This window comes from Salmo salar, chromosome 20 (assembly GCF_965601325.2).
Source record: "Salmo salar chromosome 20, fSalSal1, whole genome shotgun sequence".
Classification (NCBI taxonomy): domain Eukaryota; kingdom Metazoa; phylum Chordata; class Actinopteri; order Salmoniformes; family Salmonidae; genus Salmo; species Salmo salar.
Window position 1 is genome coordinate 6020848 of NC_138310.1, and position 22669 is coordinate 6043516.

Here is a 22669-nt window from a genome sequence, read left to right on the forward strand (position 1 = left end):
CTAAACAAGAGGAATTAGCGATACAAAATGGTGACATATGGACAACCCATTTCAAAACACTCTACAACACCGTTCAAATTGACACAAACGCAGAACAACGCCAAATTCATGAGAAGTTGAATGGATTAGAAAAAGCTATAAAGGACAATCAAAATCCATTGGACTCCCCAATTACTGACCAGGAGCTCTATATGAAACTTCAGGCTCTCAAATTTAAAAAAGCATGCGGACCTGATGGCATCCTAAATGAGATGCTCAAACTTACTAGTGCAAAATTTCAATTGGCTATATTAAAACTGTTTAATTTGATCCTGAGTGTAGGCTATTTCCCTGACATCTGGAATCATGGACTCATAACCCCAATCTTTAAGACCGGAGACAAATTTGACCCTAACAATTACAGAGGCATTTGTGTGAACAGTAACCTGGGGAAGGTTTTCTGTAGTATCATCAATGTAAGAGTTCTAAACTTCCTTAATAAGCACAATGTCTTGAGTAAAAGCCAAATTGGATTTATACCAAAACATCGCACAACTGATCATATTTACACCTTACACACCCTGATAGATAAACATGTCCACCAAAATAATACCAAAATATATGCTTGCTTTATCGACTTCCAAAAAGCATTTGATTCTATTTGGCATACAGGACTGTTCTACAAAGTTATTGAAAGTGGTGTAGGGGGTAAAACATATGACATAATTAAATAAATGTATACTGGCAATACGTGCAGCATTAAAATTGGTAAGAAAAGAACAGAATTCTTTAACCAGGGGTGGGGCCTTCGTCAGGGTTGTAATCTGAGCCCTGCACTCTTCAATATTTACATTAACGAATTGGCCACTATTCAAGAAAAATCCTCAGCCCCTGGTGTTAGTCTCCACAATTCAGAAGTTAAATGCCTACTCTTCGCAGATGACCTATGCCTGCTGTCACCCACAGCACATGGCCTACAGCAGAGCCTGGACCTGCTAGAGCAGTACTGCCAGACCTGGGCCCTGGCAGTAAACCCCAAAAAGACTAAAATAATGATTTTCCAGAGAAGATCCAGATCTCAGGGAATTAGACCAAAGTTCTCAATTGGTACAAAATATATAGAGTACTGTACACACTACAATTACTTAGGTTTAAAAATAAGCTCAACTGGACACCTTAATGAGGCAGTGAATGAACTGAGAGAGAAAGCACGCAGGGCATTCTACGTCATTAAAAAGCAAATTCAAATTGAAATACCTATTATAATTTGGCTAAAACTAATTGAATATGTCTTTGAACCAATTGCACTTTATGGCAGCGAGGTGTGGGGTCCACTTGCAAAACAAGATTTCATCAAATGGGACAAACACCCCATTGAAACCCTGCATGCAGAGTTCTGTAAGATTATCCTACGTGTCCAGAGGAAAACTACAAACAATGCATGCAGGGCAGAATTAGGCCAATATCCACTAATAATAAAAACTCAAAAAAGAGCAATTCAGTTTTGGAAACATCTAAAATATAGTGACCCCCTCTCATATCATTACCAAGCCCTGCAATGCCAAGAGCTGAGCAAAGAAAAGAGTCCCCTCATCCAGCTGGTCCTGGGGCTGAGTTCACAAACCTGTTCTACTAACACACTGAAGCCTCAGGACCAGAACATCCAATCAATCAGAATAAACCAAATTACAACGCAGTCAAAACAAAACTACATCGCTTATTGGGAAACAAAAGCACAAACACAAAGCAAAATGCAGTGCTATCTGGCCCTAAATCGACAGTACACCATGGCTAAATATTTGACCATGGTTACTGATCAAAACCTTAGAAAAACCTTGACAAAGTACAGGCTCAGTGAGCACAGCCTTGCCATTGAGAAGGGTAGACACAGGAAAACCTGGCTCCCTGTAGAGGAAAGGCTGTGCAACCACTGCACCACAGCAGAACCTGAGACGGAGCTGCATTTCCTGACAAAATGTCAAAAATATAAAACAATTAGAGAGTGTCATTTCCCCAAATTTGAAACCCTTATTCAAGGTTTCAAAGACCTCTCTGATGAGGATAGGCTACCCGTCCTGTTGGGGGAGGACGCAGAGAGCTGTGTGTTGGCAGCGCACTACATTGCTGCCTGCCATAAGTTGAGGGACAGTGTCTGACAGACCAATAAACCTACACATGTACTCTACTGTATGGCTATTGTTATTGTTGAATGTATGGTTATTCTGACCCTTGGTTATTGTTGTTACTGTTGTCCCGTCGACAATTTTGATTCTCATTTTTTTTTTTTTTTTATATTGTAAATATCCCAAATAAGCTTTGGCAATATGTACATTGTTACGTCATGCCAATAAAGCGAATTGAATTGAATTGTAAAGAGAGAGAGAGGTAGAGAGAGCGGTAGAGAGAGAGAGGTGGAGAGGTAGAGAGAGAGGTAAAGGGAGAGAGAGGTAAAGAGAGAGAGAGAGAGGTAAAGGTAAAGAGAGAGAGAGGTAAAGGTAAAGAAAGAGAGAGAGAGGTAAAGGTAAAGAAAGAGAGAGATAAGAAAGAGGGAGAGAGGGGTAAAGGTAAAGAAAGAGAGAGAGAGAGGTAAAGGTAAAGAGAGAGAGAGAAAGAGAGAGGTAAAGAGAGAGAGACAGAGCGAGGTAGAGAGAGGGAGGTAAAGAAAGAGAGAGAGAGAGAGGTAAAGGTAAAGTGAAAGAGAGGGAGGTAAAGGTAAAGAAAGAGAGAGGTAAAGAGAGAGACAGAGAGAGGTAAAGAAAGAGAGAGAGGGAGGTAAAAGAAAGAGAGAGATAGAGAGAGAGAGAGAGGTAAAGGTAAAGTGAAAGCGAGGGAGGTAAAGGTAAAGAAAGCGATTGAGAGAGGGAAGTAAAGGTAAAGAAAGAGAGAGAGGTAGAGGTAAAGAAAGAGAGAGAGAGAGAGAGAGAGGTAAAGGTAAAGAGAGAGAGAGAGGTAAAGGAAAAGCGAGAGAGAGAGGGAAAGGTAAAGAAAGAGAGAGAGAGGTAAAGGAAAAGCGAGAGAGAGAGGTAAAGAGAGAGAGAGAGGTAAAGGTAAAGAGAGAGAGAGAGGTAAAGGTAAAGAGAGAGAGAGGTAAAGGTAAAGAGAGAGATGTAAAGAAAGAGAGAGGTAATGGTAAAGAAAGAGGTAAAGGTAAAGAAAGAGAGAGAGGTAAAGGTAAAGAAAGAGAGAGAGGTAAAGGTAAAGGTAAAGAAAGAGAGAGATAAGAAAGAGGGAGAGAGGGGTAAAGGTAAAGAAAGAGAGAGAGAGGTAAAGGTAAAGAGAGAGAGAGAGAGAGAGAGAGAGAGAGAGAGGTAAAGAGAGAGAGACGGAGAGAGGTAGAGAGAGGGAGGTAAAGAAAGAGAGAGAGAGAGGTAAAGGTAAAGTGAAAGAGAGGGAGGTAAAGGTAAAGAAAGAGAGTGTGAGAGGGAAGTAAAGGTAAAGAAAGAGAGAGGTAAAGAGAGAGAGAGACAGAGAGAGAGGTAAAGAAAGAGAGAGAGGGAGGTAAAAGAAAGAGAGAGAGAGAGGTAAAGGTAAAGTGAAAGCGAGGGAGGTAAAGGTAAAGAAAGCGATTGAGAGAGGGAAGTAAAGGTAAAGAAAGAGAGAGAGCGAGGTAAAGGAAAAGAGAGAGAGAGAGGTAAAGAGAGAGAGAGGTAAAGAGAGATAGAAGAAAGGTAAAGAGAGAGAGAGAGGTAAAGAGAGAGAGAGAGAAGCGAGAGAAGGGTTTAGCGACAGGCGACAGCATGGTCAGAGCCAGAATGATTCAGCTCAATTGTCTTGATCAGGAAATGGAAGAGAGTTAAAGGATGTGTACAGAGTGATATAGGACTAGCAGGAAGACCCATCTCACCAGAGTCAGTTCGTTGATCTTTCTCTTCAGGGTTGAAGACTCATCTTTCATGTTGATGTTCTTGTACTGGTCTTCAATCTGAGGAGGAAGTAGACACCTTTAACACACATCGCTGCCTGCTGTCAGTGAATCACAATCTTCAATGGCACAGATAGCGGCATAGATGGATTTCATTCAATTGTGATTGAGTTAATCTTGATTGGATGTCTCACATGTTCATGAACCAATGAACCAACACGCTGAGTGGGTGAACAGGAGTGATTGGCTAGACTAGTAGTCCAGGCAATAGGTGCTACATTATCGGTTAATTGTTCACTTTTTCATGGATGACTCCTTGCTGTCCCCAGTCCACCTGGCCGTGCTGCTGCTCCAGTTCCAACTGTTCTGCCTGCGGCTATGGAACCCTGACCTGTTCACCGGACGTGCTACCTGTCCCAGACCTGCTGTCCCAGACCTGCTGGAACCCTGACCTGTTCACCGGACGTGCTACCTGTCCCAGACCTGCTGTTTTCAACTCTCTAGAGACAGCAGGAGCGGTAGAGATACTCTCAATGATCGGCTATGAAAAAGCCAACTGACACTTACTCTTGTGTTACTGACTTGTTGCACCCTCGACAACTACTATGATTATTATTATTTGACCATGCTGGTCATTTATGAACATTTGAACATCTTGGCCATGTGCTGTTATAATCTCCACCCGGCACAGCCAGAAGAGGACTGGCCACCCCTCATAGCCTGGTTCCTCTCTAGGTTTCTTCCTAGGTTTTGGCCTTTCTAGGGAGTTTTTCCTAGCCACCGTGCTTCTACACCTGCATTGCTTGCTGTTTGGGGTTTTAGGCTGGGTTTCTGTACAGCACTTTGAGATATCAGCTGATGTAAGAAGGGCTATATAAATACATTTGATTTGATTTGATTAACAGCATGAAACTTGGCCCCAAACTGTGTATCAAGTTTCAGACTTTATTGGAAAAGTTTATATTTATTTCACACCACCTAAAATATAAAGGATATCTTTAGCGTGTACTAGGTGGAACAGTATAAGTGATGAATAGTCATTTACATTTACATTACATTTAAGTCATTTAGCAGAGCGACTTACAAAATGGTGCATTCACCTTATGATATCCAGTGGAACAACCACTTTACAATAGTGCATCTAAATATTTTAAGGGGGGGGGGGGGTTAGAAGGATTACTTTATCCTATCCTAGGTATTCCTTAAAGAGGTGGGGTTTCAGGTGTCTCCGGAAGGTGGTGATTGACTCCGCTGTCCTGGTGTCGTGAGGGAGCTTGTTCCACCATTGGGGTGCCAGAGCAGCGAACAGTTTTGACTGGGCTGAGCGGGAACTGTGCTTCCTCAGAGGTAGGGGGGCCAGCAGGCCAGTGGTGGATGAACGCAGTGCCCTTGTTTGGGTGTAGGGCCTGATCAGAGCCTGAAGGTATGGAGGTGCCGTTCCCTTCACAGCTCCGTAGGCAATCACCATGGTCTTGTAGCGGATGCGAGCTTCAACTGGAAGCCAGTGGAGAGAGCGGAGGAGCGGGGTGACGTGAGAGAACTTGGGAAGGTTGAACACCAGACGGGCTGCGGCGTTCTGGATGAGTTGTAGGGGTTTAATGGCACAGGCAGGGAGCCCAGCCAACAGCGAGTTGCAGTAATCCAGACGGGAGATGACAAGTGCCTGGATTAGGACCTGCGCCGCTTCCTGTGTGAGGCAGGGTCGTACTCTGCGAATGTTGTAGAGCATGAACCTACAGGATCGGGTCACCGCCTTGATGTTAGTGGAGAACGACAGGGTGTTGTCCATGGATCACGCCAAGGTTCTTAGCACTCTGGGAGGAGGACACAAGGGAGTTGTCAACCGTGATGGCGAGATCATGGAACGGGCAGTCCTTCCCCGGGAGGAAGAGCAGCTCCGTCTTGCCGAGGTTCAGCTTGAGCTGGTGATCCGTCATCCACACTGATATGTCTGACAGACATGCAGAGATGCGATTCGCCGCCTTGTTATCAGAAGGGGGAAAGGAGAAGATTAATTGTGTGTCGTCTGCATAGCAATGATAGGAGAGACCATGTGAGGATATGACAGAGCCAAGTGACTTGGTGTATAGCGAGAATAGGAGAGGGCCTAGAACAGAGCCCTGGGGGACACCAGTGGTGAGAGCGCATGGTGCGGAGACAGATTCTCGCCACGCCACCTGGTAGGAGCGACCTGTCAGGTAGGACGCAATCCAAGCGTGGGCCGCGCCGGAGATGCCCAACTCGGAGAGGGTGGAGAGGAGGATCTGATGGTTCACAGTATCAAAGGCAGCAGATAGGTCTAGAAGTATGAGAGCAGAGGAGAGAGAGTTAGCTTTAGCAGTGCAGAGAGCCTCCGTGACACAGAGAAGAGCAGTCTCAGTTGAATGCCCAGTCTTGAAACCTGACTGATTAGGATCAAGAAGGTCATTCTGAGAGAGATAGCAGGAGAGCTGGCCAAGGACGGCACGTTCAAGAGTTTTGGAGAGAAAAGAAAGAAGGGATACTGGTCTGTAGTTGTTGACATCGGAGGGATCGAGTGTAGGTTTTTTCAGAAGGGGTGCAACTCTCGCTCTCTTGAAGACAGAAGGGACGTAGCCAGCGGTCAAGGATGAGTTGATGAGCGAGGTGAGGAAGGGGAGAAGGTCTCCGGAAATGGTCTGGAGAAGAGAGGAGGGGATAGGGTCAAGTGGGCAGGTTGTTGGGCGGCCGGCCGTCACAAGACGCGAGATTTCATCTCGCGATTTGACTTAGCAAACGAGGATCGGATATCGTCAACCTTCTTTTCAAAATGGTTGACGAAGTCATCCGCAGAGAGGGAGGAGGGGGGGGGGGAGGGGGAGGAGGATTCAGGAGGGAGGAGAAGGTAGCAAAGAGCTTCCTAGGGTTAGAGGCAGATGCTTGGAATTTAGAGTGGTAGAAAGTGGCTTTAGCAGCAGAGACAGAAGAGGAGAATGTAGAGAGGAGTGAGTGAAAGGATGCCAGGTCCGCAGGGAGGCGAGTTTTCCTCCATTTCCGCTCGGCTGCCCGGAGCCCTGTTCTGTGAGCTCGTAGTGAGTCGTCGAGCCACGGAGCAGGACGGGAGGACCGAGCCGGCCTGGAGGATAGGGGACAGAGAAAATCAAAGGATGCAGAAAGGGAGGAGAGGAGGGTTGAGGAGGCAGAATCAGGAGATAGGTTGGAGAAGGTTTGAGCAGAGGGAAGAGATGATAGGATGGAAGAGGAGAGAGTAGCGGGAGAGAGAGAGCGAAGGTTGGGACGGCGCAATACCATCCGAGTAGGGGCAGAGTGAGAAGTGTTGGATGAGAGCAAGAGGGAAAAGGATACAAGGTAGTGGTCGGAGATTTGGAGGGGAGTTGCAATGAGATTAGTGGAAGAACAGCATCTAGTAAAGATGAGGTCAAGCGTATTGCCTGCCTTGTGAGTAGGGGGGGAAGGTGAGAGGGTGAGGTCAAAAGAGGAGAGGAGTGGAAAGAAGGAGGCAGAGAGGAATGAGTCAAAGGTAGACGTGGGGAGGTTAAAGTCACCCAGAACTGTGAGAGGTGAGCCATCCTCAGGAAAGGAACTTATCAAGGCGTCAAGCTCATTGATGAACTCTCCAAGGGAACCTGGAGGGCGATAAATGATAAGGATGTTAAGCTTGAAAGGGCTGGTAACTGTGACAGCATGGAATTCAAATGAGGAGATAGACAGATGGGTCAGGGGAGAAAGAGAGAATGTCCACTTGGGAGAGATGAGGATTCCAGTGCCACCACCCCGCTGGCTCGATGCTCTAGGGGTATGCGAGAACACGTGGGCAGACGAAGAGAGAGCAGTAGGAGTAGCAGTGTTATCTGTGGTAATCCATGTTTCCGTCAGCGCCAGGAAGTCTAGGGACTGGAGGGTAGCATAGGCTGAGATGAACTCAGCCTTGTTGGCTGCAGACCGGCAGTTCCAGAGGCTGCCGGAGACCTGGAACTCCACGTGGGTCGTGCGCGCTGGGACCACCAGGTTGGAGTGGCAGCGGCCACGCGGTGTGAAGCGTTTGTATGGCCTGTGCAGAGAGGAGAGAACAGGGATAGTCGAATGGTAAACTCACCAGCTGCATCTTCTGGAGCTTGTGCTGCAGTTCACACACCTCAGACTCATAGTGTCTCTTCAGCTCACTCAGAGCTGCCTCAGTCTTCTTGGCCTCCTACAGATAACAGAATAGAACATGATGTAGCATCATGCCATCTCTTATGGCCTCCACAAGGATACAAGACACAATTATAGTCTTACTTCATCATCGAATGTTCACACACTGTCAATATGTAACAGTGTAGGTTCCGTCCCTCTCTTCGCCCCAAACTGGGCTCGAACCAGGGACCCTTGCACACATCAACAACTGACACCCACGAAGCATCGTTACCCATCGCGCCACAAAAGCCACGGCCCTTGCAAAGCAAGGGGAACAACCACTTCAGGTCTCAGAGCGAGTGACGTCACTGATTGAAACGCTATTAGCGCGCACCACCGCTAACTAACTAGCCATTTCACATCGGTTACAAATATACAGATACAGCTACTGTCAAAAGACCAACTACTGTCCAAATCAAATGGCACAGCGTATGCGCATGCGTGTTTCTGTGTGTGTGAATGCGGTTGTGTGTTTTTCTGTGTGTGTGCATGTGTATGCTTGTGTTTGTTTGTACTTCTTTTATATCACTCCTCTATGTTCCACTGATAAGAGTTTGAGCTGTTTGAGCTGCTATTTTGGGGCAGTTTGGGTGACAGGTGGAGGGGGCCAGGGTGTATCAAGGAACATGAGCAGACCTGCTAACCCTGTCCAACTTTTTAGAGTACCAGACGCGTGCGGACCACCAAATTGGGGTTTTCTTTTCCCCGCATGCTTGTGCACACGCAGTTTGTGAGTCAAGTCTAGTCTATAAAGGGTTGGTATACTTTCTTTCTTGACAGCATTCCATTTACACATATGGTAAAAGTCACACAAAGGGCCTTTATTCTTTGAGTTTAAAAAAAATGTTATTAAACAAATAATAACAAGTTATTTGTTTAGGTACAGAATGTACAAACGTCTAATCCACGATAAAAAAAAAAAAAATTTTTACTCTGATATGATAAGAAGAACAAATGTTTGAAGGGGAGCATCAGTATCAAATTAACATGTTATCCATAATAGCATAAAAACAAAAACAAATGATTGCATTGACACAGACCGCAAACTGGCTACACGAAGCTTAAGTAGGCTACCGCAAAGGGAATCTGTACGCTGTTCGTTAGAAGAGTCCGGTGTTTCAGCCTATGTAAAAGTGCCTATTGGATTTCTTTGCAGCACATACATCATTTCAGATTTTCGAAATGAATAAAATCTCAAATCTAGTGCAAAGGCATTTTAGAAGCATTGCCTCTATAGCTGATACCGGACACTCATTCATTCTTCATCGTGCAGTCTTGTAAACTCCCGACTCACTTTTAATGCCAATATGTTTTTATTTATTTTTTATTATACTTTTGTAATGCCTTTTGTGATATGGATCATAATTACAGTTATCAGGTTGCGTGATCCTTGTAATGTTACATGGAAAATACAACTAATGAGACGCATAATTAAATGTATATCCCACTCGCACAAATGCGACCAGTTGCTTTACGTATTTGCACTTAATTTATTTCACAAGCAAATGCGAGTGACCTGCTGGCACTTTAGAGCCCACTGAATGTCCATCTTATGTTCGCTAACGTTAGCTTGAAACAACTAAACAACAACCTTTCCACAACACACAACACTGGGATTTGTCCATGTGTTTACGTACATCTGACATTCGGCAAACTCAGCATCACAACAAACAGGAGGAGGAGTCTAGGTGTGGGTGAGTCTAGGTGTGGGTGCTTTTTTTAGACTAAGCATACAGCAGCTGCACAACAAACAGAGCTGATGTAGCACACTTACATAATGTACATAACTACACACACACACACACACACAGGGGGAGATAAGACTGTTCCCGGAGTAGAGGAATGAGAGATTCCAGGAATAGGAGTGTTCCATGGAAGTATGGAAACCGGACGTTTTCCATCAACATCCCACTGGAGTTACTTTTAACAAATTATTATAAATAAATTCACTATAACAAATCTAGATATGATAACAGCTTGACATATCAGACGTTAACACAGCTGAGGAGTGTTTGAGGTTTAATGAGTAATCTGATCACAAGTCCTCTCTATTTGGCATGAGTGAAGAGATGAGCTCCACCCTTCTTATCAGTGGCTAAACCCTGTAGGAACACAACCTGCCCAGACCGCATGACAACATGGACATCATTTCTAAAGTTAGAATTGACAATCATGGAAGTGTGTGTGTGTGTGTGTGTGTGTGTGTCACCTGTTGCTGTGTGTTGTTCTCAGCTGCATGGATGCGTTGATCCATCTCCTCCTCCATCTCACTGAGCTGCATGGCGGCTTGGTCATGGGCTCTAAGCAGAAAGAAAACATAATACTGTAACTGAATTTATTAAATCTGTGTTGGTGTGTGTGTGTGTATTTGGGTCGTTCCACCATTTCGGTGCCTTTTGAGAAGTGTAACTTGGTCAAATAAACGTTGGATTTCACCTAACTTCATTGATTTTTTATTTTTTATCACCGAAAAAGGTTCAATAAATAAAAATACTATATTAAATGCCTATTAAGTGCCAAATAAAGTAACAGGGTTGATTGTGACTGAGTTGATTATTTCTACTTAAATCAGCCATAAATCCCCTTGTGACAGGGGGAATGGAAGCTTGTTGTGTGCAACAGGAAGAGGCAATTGAATGCATTATTGTATCATTATTTTTATAAATGTATTTCTAGCCTGTCTATCTATGGGTAACAGGGTTGTCGTGTTATGCTCGACCTGCTCAGTTAAATAATAATCTTCAGAAATTACTTCGTCAAAGCAACAAAATAACTAGGACTTTACAACGATGGAAATTTGGGCATTAAGTGGGTTAAAAAAATCTTCCTATAATAACACAGGGTTGATAGAGGGACATGTCAAAATGCAGAATTATGGCACTTTAGCAAGCCTTTATTCATATAAAAATTTGATTTATTGAATTATCCATGTGGTCTAGATTAAAGAGCACTTCATTTAATATAACAGGCTTTACAAAATTCAGTATTGGTGCACAATTTCTACTTAAAATATCAAACTTCCCATTTGTATTTGAGGACATGTACAGTATGATAGAATGTCTGCATGTGTACAGTGTATGTACAGTATGTGGGTTTTAAGTAAACTGAGGTTGTCGGTGAGTGTGTGAGCGTGTGTGCACATCGCGTGTGTGTGTGTGTGTGTGTGTGTGTGTGTGTGTGTGTGTGTGTGTGTGTGTGTGTGTGTGTGTGTGTGTGTGTGTGTGTGTGTGTGTGTGTGTGTGTGTGTGTGTGTGTGTGTGTGTGTGTTAGTACCGTTTCACAGCCAGGGCCAGGTTCTCCATCTCAGCATTGTGCTGCTTGATCTCTCTGGTGAAGCTCATAATGACTCTCTCATACTGAGGCACCATCCTGGGCTCTGTCATACTGATGTTCTGGTACAGCGTGGCTGCCTGCTCATTCCTACAGACACAACACAGGCAGGCAGGCAGGCAGGCAGGCAGGCAGGCAGGCAGGCAGGCAGGCAGGCAGGCAGGCAGGCAGGCAGGCAGGCAGGCAGGCAGGCAGGCAGGCAGGCAGGCAGGCAGGCAGGCAGGCAGGCAGGCAGGCAGGCAGGCAGACAGACAGACAGACAGACAGACAGACAGACAGACAGACAGACAGACAGACAGACAGACAGACAGACAGACAGACAGACAGACAGACAGACAGACAGACAGACAGACAGACAGACAGACAGACAGACAGACAGACAGACAGACAGACAGACAGACAGACAGACAGACAGACAGACAGACAGACAGACAGACAGACAGACAGACAGACAGACAGACAGACAGACAGACAGACAGACAGACAGACAGACAGACAGACAGACAGACAGACAGACAGACAGACAGACAGACAGACAGACAGACAGACAGACAGACAGACAGACAGACAGACAGACAGACAGACAGACAGACAGACAGACAGACAGACAGGGGAATGTTAATACAAGTTACTTACAACAGCATAAGGCCTTTCATCTAAAACACATTTGGAACAGCTACAGTATATTTGGAACAGAACAGCTACATTATATTTGTAACATGCTTCATGAAACAACAGCCAGGTGAAGACTAACGGTGAAATGCTTACTTTTCCAACAATGCAGCGTTTTTTTTTTAAATGACATGGAATAAATACACAGCAAATAACAAATAACAATAAAGAGTAAAAAAAACATGGCTATATACAGGGAGTACCAATATCGATGTGCAGGAGTACGAGGTAATTGAGGTAGCTATGTACATATAGGTAGGGGTAAAGCAAATAATAGACAGAATAGATAATAGACTGATCTGTAGCAGCAGCGTATGTGAAGCAGTAGCATATGTGGTGTATGGCCTATGGAGTGTGTGTGAGAATGTATGTGTGGCATCAATATGCATATGTGCGCATGTTATGTGTGTGTGGACATATGCAGTGTGTGTGTGTGTGTGTGTGTGTGTGTGTGTGTGTGTGTGTGTTAGGGTGTCAGTGTAAGTATGTGTGTGGGGGGTAGAGACCAGTGTGTGTGCATTGAATCGGTGCAAGATAGTTTAAAAAGAGACCCTTCAAAAAAGAGTCAACGCAGGTAGTAGATAAAAAAACAGAAATAGTGACACAAGGAATAAATACAGTGAATAACGAATAACAATATTGAGTCATAATAACATGGCTATATACAGGGAGTACCAGTAGTGAGTCAATGTGCAGGTGTACGAGATAATTGAGGTAGCTATGTCCAGTACCAGTCAAAAGTTGACACACCTACTCATTCAATAATTTGTCTTTATATTGACTAATTTCTACATTGTAGAATAATAGTGAAGACATCAAAACTATGAAGTAACACATATGGAATCATGTTAAATAAATCAAAATATATTTTACATTTGAGATTCTTCCATGAAGCCACCCTTTGCCTAGTAGCCTTTCACACTCTTGGCATTTTCTCAACCAGCTTCACCTGGAATGCTTTTCCAACAGTCATGAAGGAGTTCCCACATATGCTGAGAACTTGTTGGCTGCTTTTTCTTCACTCTGCGGTCCAACTCATCCCAAACCATCTCAATTGGGTTGTAGTCAGGTGATTGTGGAGGCCAGGTCATCTGATGCAGCACTCCATCACTCTCATTCTTGATCAAATAGCCCTTACACAGCCTGGAGGTGTGTTGGGTCATTGTCCTGTTGAAAAACAAATGATAGGCCTACTAAGAATGCTGTGGTAGCCATGCTGGTTGAGTGTGCCTTGAAATCAAAATAAATCACAGACAATGTCACCAGCAAAGCACCCCCACACCATCACACCTTCTCCATGCTTCACGGTGGGAACCACGCATGCGGAGATCATCCGTTCACCTACTCTGAGTCTCACAAAGACACAGTGGACGGAACCAAAAATCTCAAATTTGGACTCATCAGACCAAAGGACAGATTTCCACTGGTCTAATGTCCATTGCTTGTGTTTCTTGGCCCAAGCAAGTCTTCTTCTTATTGGTGTCTTTTAGTAGTGGTTTCTTTGCAGCAATTCGACCATGAAGACCTGATTCACGCAGTCTCCTCTGAACAGTTGATGTTGAGATGTGTCTGTTACTTGAATCCTGTGAAGCATTTATTTGGGCTGTAATTTCTGAGGTTGGTAACTCTAATGAACTTATCCTTTGCAGCAGAGGTAACTCGGGGTCTTCCTTTGCTGTGCCGGTCCTCATGAGAGCCAGTTTCACCATAGTGCTTGATGGTTTTTGCGACTGCACTTGAAGAAACTTTAAAAGTTCTTGAAATGTTCTGATTGACTGACCTTCATGTCTTAAAGTAATGATGGACTGTCCTTTCTCTTTTCTTATTTGAGCTATTCTTGACATAATATGGACTTGGTATTTTACCTTACATTGTCACAACACAAGTGATTGGCTCAAACACATTAAGAAAGAAAGAAATTCCACAAATTAACTTTTAACAAGGCAAACCTCTTAATTGAAATGCATTCCAGGTGACTACTTCATGAAGTTGGTTGAGAGGCAAAGGGTGGCTACATTGAAGAATCTCAAATATAAAATATATTTAGATTTCTTTAACACATTTTTTGTTACTACATGATTTCATATGAGTTATTTTATAGTTTTGATGTATTCACTATAATTCTACAATGTAGAATAAGTAGGTGTGTCTAAACTTTTGACTGGTACTGTACATATTCTGTTGTTAGGGGTAAAGTGACTAGGCAACAGGATAAATAATAGACAGTAGCAGCAGTATATGTGGTGAAAGTATGTGTGTGGCGTCAGTATGCATGTCTGCACATGTTATGCGTTTGTGGGCGTATGTAATGTGTGTGTGTATATGTTTGTTGGGGTGTCAGTGTAAGTATTTGTGAGTGTGTGGGTAGAATCAAGTGTGTGTGCATAGAGTCAGTGCAAAAAAAGGGTCAATGCAGGTAGTCCGGGTAGCTAATTTGATTAGCTATATAGCTGCCATGTTTAGATGTCTTATGGCTTGGGGGTAGAAGCTGTTCAGGGTCCTGTTGGTCCCAGACTTGGTGCACTGGTACTGCTTGCTGTGTTGTAGCAGAGAGAACAGTCTCTGGCTTGGGTGGCTGGAGTCTTTGATCATTTTATTAGCTTTCCTCTGACACCGCCTGGTATAGAGGTCCTGGATGGCAGGGAGCTCAGCCCCAGTGATGTACTGGGCCGTACTCAGCACCCTCTCTAGTGCCTTGCAGTCAGATGCCTTGCAGTTGCCGTACGAAGCGGTGATGCAGCCAGTCAAGAGGCTCTCAATGGTGCAGCATTAGAGCTTTTGGAGGATCTGAGAGTCCATGCCAAATCTTTTCAGCCTTCTGAGGGGGAAGAGATGCTGTTGTGCCTTCTTCACAACTGTGTGGGTGTAGACCACATTAATTCCTTAGTGATGTGGACACAGAGGAACTTGAAGCTCTCGACCTGCTCCACTACAGCCCCATCGATGTGGATGGGGACGTGCTGGCCCTCCATTTCCTATAGTCCACGAACAGCTTCTTTGTCTTGCTGACGTTGAGGAAGAGGTTGTTGTCCTGGCACCACACTGCAAGGTCTCTGACCTCCTCCCTATAGCCTCATCATTGTCTGTGATCAGTCCGACCACCATCGTGTCATCAGCAAAACTTGATGATGGTGTTGGAGTTGTGCGTGGCCAGGAAGTCATGGATTTACAGGGAGTACAGCAGTAGAGGACTAAGCACAGACCCTTGAAGGGCCCATGTGTTGATGGTCAGTGTGGCGGGTGTGTTGTTGCCTACCCTCACTGCCTGGGGAGGCCCGTCAGGAAGTCCAGGATCCAGTTGCAGAGGGAGATATTCAGTCCCAGGGTCTCTGAGCTTGGTGATTAGCTTGGAGCAGACTATGGTGTTGAATGCTGAACTGTAGTCAATGAACGGCATTCTTAAATAGGTATTCCTTTTGTCCAGGTGAGTGCGGGCAGTGTGGAGTGCAATAGAGATGGCATCATCTGTGGATCTGATGGGGCGGTATGCGAATTGGAGTGCGTCCAGGGTGTCTGGAATGGTGTTGATGTGAGCCAGCCTTTCCAAGCATTTCATAGCTATGAAGGCAGGCGTTCTAGGGCACGGGGATGATAGTGGTCTGCTTGACACAAGTTGATATTACCAGGTCAGGGATAGGTTAAAAACGTCAGTGAAGACAGTTGGTCGGCGCATGCTCTCAGTACGGGTCCTGGTATTCCGTTTGGCCCCGCAGCCTTGCGAATGTTAACCTGTTTAAAGGAATTTAATCAGCGTAAAAAAACACACAAAATAGCAAAATTGGTCAGGATCCATTGCATCGCCATCTTGTTTTACTATCAACACTTTTATGGCACAGTAACATCAATGCAACACTTTGGCAAAGTTCTGACGTTATCATTATGCTGCTGCAACAATATCGTTCCATTTCAACAGTGTTGAAAGTGTTGTACTTTGAAATAGTAGCTTACTCATTATGGGCTGGGTCCAGGTATCTAGGCTATTTATTAAACTGGAGAAAAGGTAGGTATTACACTTAGGGGGTTGAAAGACACCTGTTCATCTGTATTAGAGGTCAACCGATTATGATTTTTCTACGCCGATGCCGATTAATGGAAGACCCAAAAAAAAGCCGATACCGATTAATCGGACGATTTTTATATATATATATATATATATATATTTGTAATAATGACAATTACAACAATACTGAATGAACAATGAACAATAAACACTTTTATTTAACTTAATATAATACATCAAAAAAATCTATTTCGTCTCAAATAAATAATGAAACATGTTCAATTTGGTTTTAATAATGCAAAAACAAACTGTTGGAGAAGAAAGTAAAAGTGCAATATGTGCCATTGTCACAGTATCTAACGAAGGTGGCGACCCTCCTCGGTCGGGCGGCGCTCGGCGGTCGTCGTCGCCGGCCTATTAGCTGCCACCGATCGTTGTTTCTGTGTCTTTTGGTTTTGTCTATCTATCTCGCACCTGTTTTGTGTTTGTCATTAGTGGGGGGTTATTTAGTGTGTATTTTCAGTTGGGGTTCTCGTGCGGGATTGTTTATTGTCCACTCAGGACAGTTGCGATTGTGAACTGTTATTGTCTATTATATTGCCGGGCTGCGCCCCGTGCGCTTTTTTTCCCAGTGCGCTTATTTTGGGAAGGTGTTTTCCCCTGGCAGACTTCGCCACGCGCCTGGTGCCCTACGGCTATTGCGTGTTACTATTATTATTAAAACACAGTTGCTCCGGCCCTCTGTCTCCTGCTCCTGATTCCACATCTCCACTGGTCCTAGACAGCCGTGACAGCCATGTAAAAAAGCTAACGTTTAAGTTCCTTGCTCAGAACATGAGAACATATGAAAGCTGGTGGTTCCATTCAACATGAGTCTTCAATATTCCCAGGTAAGAGGTTTTAGGTTGTAGTTATTATAGGACTATTTCTCTCTATACCATTTGTATTTCATATACCTTTGACTATTGGATGTTCTAATCGGTACTTTAGTATTGCCAACCTAATCTCGGGAGTTGATAGGCTTGAAGTCAAAAACAGCGCAATGCTTGAAGCATTGCTAAGAGCTGCTGGCAAACGCAGTAAAGTGCTATTTGAATGAACGCTTACGATGCTGCTGCTGCCTACCACCGCTCAGTCAGACTGCTCTATCAAATCATAGACTTAATTATAATATAATAACACACACAATATGGTCAAATCCGGAAACTATCATTAAGAAAACAAAACGTTTATTATTTCAGTGAAATACGGAACTGTTCCGTATTTTATCTAACGGGTGGCATCCATAAGTCTAAACATTGCTGTTACATTGCACAACCTTCAATGTTATGTCATAATTACGTAAAATTCTGGCAAATTAGTTTGCAACGAGCCAGGCGGCCCAAACTGTTGCATATACCCTGACTCTGCGTGCAATGAACGCAAGAGAAGAGACACAATTTCCCTAGTTTAATATTGCCTGCTAACATGAATTTCTTTTAACTAAATATGCAGGTTTAAAAAAATATATTTCTGTGTATTGATTTTAAGAAAGGCATTGATGTTTATGGTTAGGTACATTCGTGCAACGATTGTGGTTTTTTCGCAAATGCGCTTTTGTTAAATCATTCCCCGTTTGGCGAAGTCGGCTGTCTTTGTTAGGAAGAAATAGTCTTCACACAGTTCGCAACGAGCCAGGCGGCCCAAACTGCTGCATATACCCTGACTCTGTTGCACAGAACGCAAGATAAGTGACACAATTTCCCTAGTTAACTAAATATGCAGGTTTAAAAAGATATACTTGTGTATCGATTTTAAGAAAGGCGCTGATGTTTATGGTTAGGTACATTGCTGTAACGACAGTGCTTTTTTCACGAATGCGCTTGTTAAATCCCCCAATTGGCGAAGTAGGCTGTGATTCAATGAGAAATTAACAGGCACCGCATTGATTATATGCAACGCAGGACACGTTAGATAAACTAGTAATATCATCAACCATGTGTAGTTAACTAGTGATTATGTGAAGATTGATTGTTTTTTATAAAATACGTTTAATGCTAGCTAACACCTTACCTTGGTTCCTTGCTGCACTCGCATAACAGGTAGCCACGCAGTCTCCTCGTGGAGTGCAATGTAATCGGCCATGATCGGTGACCAAAAATGCCGATTACCGACTATTATGAAAACGTGAAATCGGCCCCAATTAATCGGCCATTCCGATTAATCGGCCATTCCGATTAATCGGTCGACCTCTAATCTGTATACCTATGTAGGCTACAGTATTTACCTGATATCTATTCAGGTACTTAGATTTACATTTAAATGTTGTTTCTTGTAGAGCTATTTTACATGTTAATCTATGCCTAATTAAGAAACTCATTCATGGCTCATTCAACTGGGTCAGATGGGTAGAGGTATCTAAAGTGTGTGTGTGTGCCTTCAACAAGGTGACCAGATTATAATCCCTGAGCATATAGACTCACTGTCCTACAGTCAACAGCACTGTCAAAACAGGCAGTGTCACTAGTACACGCCCAGGTCTTAAAATCCAGGATTTACAGAGGGAACACCTTCTTCAATGTAATGTTTAAAGTTAAGAAATGCAAAATACTTTTGTTAGTACTAATAATGACACTATCAAAAACCAATAAACATAATATGTTACAGTGAGAGGATTGGAAAAGGTGGTTGTTTGTCTATGACTGTAGAGTATTGGCTATATCCCCAGGCCTCCAGCTCTACCCTAGCCTGGTTGCCTGAGTTTCTGCTTTAGCTAACCTCACTCCTCTGTTCTGTAATAACACATCTAGTTACCTGCTTCGAATATATTCTTACACTAGAACTATTTAGGAGTGGTAGCATTACTGATCCCTGCTCTACTCCACCCATGGCACTTCTATGGGCAGGGGAATAGAAAATAGTATGATGACCTTGGTCTCTGGATCTGAGCCCTGGGTGGATGTAGGCCTACTGAGTACAGACATGACTGTTGTATCACACAATAATGAGAACATTTGATCCACAGCACCGGAAAACCATCACTAATGGAGTGCCCCAGGAGTGGCCCTTTTTCAAAGAAACAAGCTAAGATGTTAGTTCCAATGGGTGACTTTCTACAGCTGGTGAAGCTGGTGATCAAACCAAAATAATGAGTTCTATTTAAGACATGATGGGGAACATGGAATCACTGTGTTAATCAATGTCCCCTCCATGGTAGCGTGTCAGGGCGCAGCTCAGTCCCATGCCAGCCCTAGAGGGCTGCCAGGACAACTACTCAATGGAACCTCATTTCAAAACCTGTCACAGGATACTGATACGTTCCTTTCCTTCTTTCCTTTCTCTTTCTCTCGCTCATTCTTTCAGGGTTAGGTTGCAGCAAGGGTTTCTATTGGTGCGCTTAGAGATATTTGGTATATTTCATCCAAAAGCTAGACTGACCTGAGTAACACACACGAATGCACGTACATACACATAGAGGTGTAAACCACATCTGGCTAATACAAGTGGGAGAAATGTTGAGCCCAGAATAGCCCAACAGTTTGAATATATATATATATATATATATATATATATATATATATATATATATATATATATATATATATATATATATATATATATATAGTGAATCTATTATAAGGGGAGAACCTGTAGCCTATTGGTTACACTTAAAATGTACATTGAAACTGTTTTACGCATGCATTCCTACGACGTTTGGACATTATGTAAATCAAAAGTGTATTAATTAGCCGGTACGATTGTTTCGTAATGTGATCCATACTTGACCTGGGTATGAACCGGGCATGGTCCCCTAGTCGGGTCTGGAAATCTTCCCAGGCCTGAGAGGAGACTCCCCAGCTCTTGCTCTCCATGTCCCCGCAGTAAACTTGCTCAGAGATCCGGTGGAAGCCGCTAATGAACTCCGCTAGATTGATTGTCCCGTCTCTGTCGGTGTCCAGTTTAGAGAATATGTGCTCTCTCTCCGTCGGCGGGACAAGGAGCTCTGAGCAGATTTGGACAAACTCGTCTTTTTCAATCCGTCCAGAATTATCCACATCACAAGCGTGAAAGAGCGAGCAGAGACTCTCCCGGTCCGTACCCATGGCTGGTAACGACATGGTTTAGTCTGGAGTGGAAAGCCCCACCAAACAACTACCCGGGGAAAGACCACTATGACCAATTATAACCGAAAGTTTTTGACCAATTCAATTCCTTTCACCACGATCTTCCGAAATTCCCTCAAGTCCGACGTTTTAGCCAAGTCTTTCTACACTGTCAAACACCTTATCGAGTTACACAAAAAGGTAAACAAAAAATGAAGTTGTTATCCATTCTCTCCTGGACGACTTCGACCGCCTTACGCTAACAGTATTAATGTGTCGTCCTATAGTGTCGTTTTGTCAAGTCTTCTTTCCGGGTCTCTTGCCAGATGGACGGGTGGAGAGAGGCTGGGTGCGAGCGGCTGTTGAAGCGGCTCACCTTCACTACTTCAGAACACTCTTGTGTCGGCCTCTCGACTTCCAGAGGAACAGGCACAAAACAAACAAGGTCCGGGCGTCTGGCCAACCAGGTACAGAATTATCTGTTATCCGTTGAATTAACTAAACACATCTAAACACTGTTAAAAAGCCGTTTCCATGGAGATTGTCTTGAAGACCAATACCCCCTTCTGTCTAACTGGCTGCCAGAGAATATGGGAAACTTTCAGTAACAAGCAGCATGTAAAAAAAACTATAAAATATTTTTGGTTACTACATGATTCCATGTGTGTTATTTCATACTTTTGATGTCTTCACTATTATTTTACAGTGTAGAAAATAGTAAAAATAAAGAAAATCCCTTGAATGAGTAGGTGTATCCAAACTTTTGACTGGTACTCTATAATTAAGCGTTAAGGCCCAAAAGGGTGTGGTATTTTGCCAATATACCACAGCGAAGGTATTTGTCAATATACCACAGCGAAGGTATAGCCAACAATATAGCCAATACTCTACAGTCATAGACAAACAACCACCTTTTCCAATCCTCTCACTGTAACAATATACCTTCGCTGTGGTATATTGGCAAAATACCACACCCTTTTGGGCCTTAACGCTTAATTATAGAGTACCAGTCAAAAGTTTGGATACACCTACTCATTCAAGGGATTTTCTTTATTTTTACTATTTTCTACACTGTAAAATAATAGTGAAGACATCAAAAGTATGAAATAACACACATGGAATCATGTAGTAACCAAAAAAGTGTTAAACAAATATATTTTATAGTTTTTTTTACATGCTGCTTGTTACTGAAAGTTTCCCATATTCTCTGGCAGCCAGTTAGACAGAAGGGGGTATTGGTCTTCAAGACAATCTCCATGGAAACTACTTTGAGTAAATAAATAGATTACCAATTGGATAAAGCTCAGTGGCGATTTTAGCATGTACACGTTGGTGGGGCAAACAAACAAAAGATGTGTGATTGCACTTTAACGGTGACAAACGGTGCCCACAAATTGTTAGGGCCTACATAAAGCTGTCCCAACAGCAGAGTCCCAACATCTTACCACTGCTACAACGTTCAGCGCAGCCTTGTCTGGCACAGTTCATTCAGCCTCATTTACTGCCTTTAAAAAAAACATAGCTGATATGGTTGACTTGCTTAAACAAATGTGGTTTCTACTGACAATTGAGATGTACAAACTATGGCATAAGGGAACGACAAGCGGATAAGAGGCAATCCGTAATTTCGATTAAGACAGAGCGAGGACGACGGACGTCGTCAATATAACTATTTTTTCAGCACTTTTCAAATGTACAGCGACTGAATTGAGAACATGGGCAGTTCTTACAGTGTACTCCCTGTACAACAAGTCAGAACCGTAGGATAAATAAAGGGGGCATATAAACAGACAATGAAAGCTCTTACAATATTCAATGATTGAATTTCTCTAAAACAGGTTATAGGCTACATGTGCACCACCAAGTTAGAACAGTAGGCGAAATTAAGAGGTGAAAATAGACCAAATTATTAGGGTGAGGCACATTGAACGCTGTTTGGGTCTTTGCGTGTCAAAAAAGATATACGTCATATAACACTATTTGATGCGGTAAATAAGCTTTTAATTTAACAGGTCAAATAACACAATTCTATTACAGAATGTTGTGTGTGCTGAATTTGCACGTGCAAGCCAAGCGCCACCACTACTATCAGTAGCACTGTCAAAGCTGTACAAAAAAAGTTTGCAAACAAGCACACACCGGGCCACGAACGATGTGTTTACAATACCGCATTGGTGAAAATAGACCAAATTATTAGGGTGAGGCACATAGGCTACTTACTACACAACATACACTTAGTATTGCTTTCTTAGCTAGAGTATACATATCTCCCTTGCATATTAATATTTTATGCAGCAGCATACAAGGCATTTTTGGACTCACCTTGTGAAGGTGGTGCTGCGGTCCTTTGTGGGCAAATTTTGTCATCAAACAGACTAACGTTAGTGGTTGCTTTGCAATGCTTGCAGTTAGCCACTGATTCCTTCCAAATGACTCATTGTTGAATTTGCGATTTCCAACTTGTTGTGTAATCTTTATGTCCAATGGCCGATGAGCACAGATACGTTTTATCAATAATTTCTCTTCATTATTTCTCTTCATATGACAAGGATAAAAAAGGATTTGCCAGTAGATTTGACAACTTGATTC

At 43.3% G+C, this 22669-nt stretch overlaps 1 protein-coding gene across 1 annotated transcript in view; it reads right to left on the minus strand.

Annotated features, from left to right (window-relative positions):
* The window catches only part of LOC106580191 (ras and EF-hand domain-containing protein), a 36552-nt gene extending 15955 nt beyond the window's left edge, over positions 1–20597 (minus strand). Inside the window, exons 1-5 of the mRNA XM_082966167.1 lie at positions 19764–20597; positions 11270–11416; positions 10206–10296; positions 7917–8012; positions 3824–3901 (exon numbers count right to left, since the gene is read on the minus strand). Coding sequence (XP_082822293.1) covers positions 3824–3901; positions 7917–8012; positions 10206–10296; positions 11270–11416; positions 19764–20095 — 744 coding nt within the window. The 5' untranslated portion in view covers positions 20096–20597. The remainder of the gene's footprint in view (positions 1–3823; positions 3902–7916; positions 8013–10205; positions 10297–11269; positions 11417–19763) is intronic.
* Between the last annotated feature and the right edge of the window lie 2072 nt (positions 20598–22669).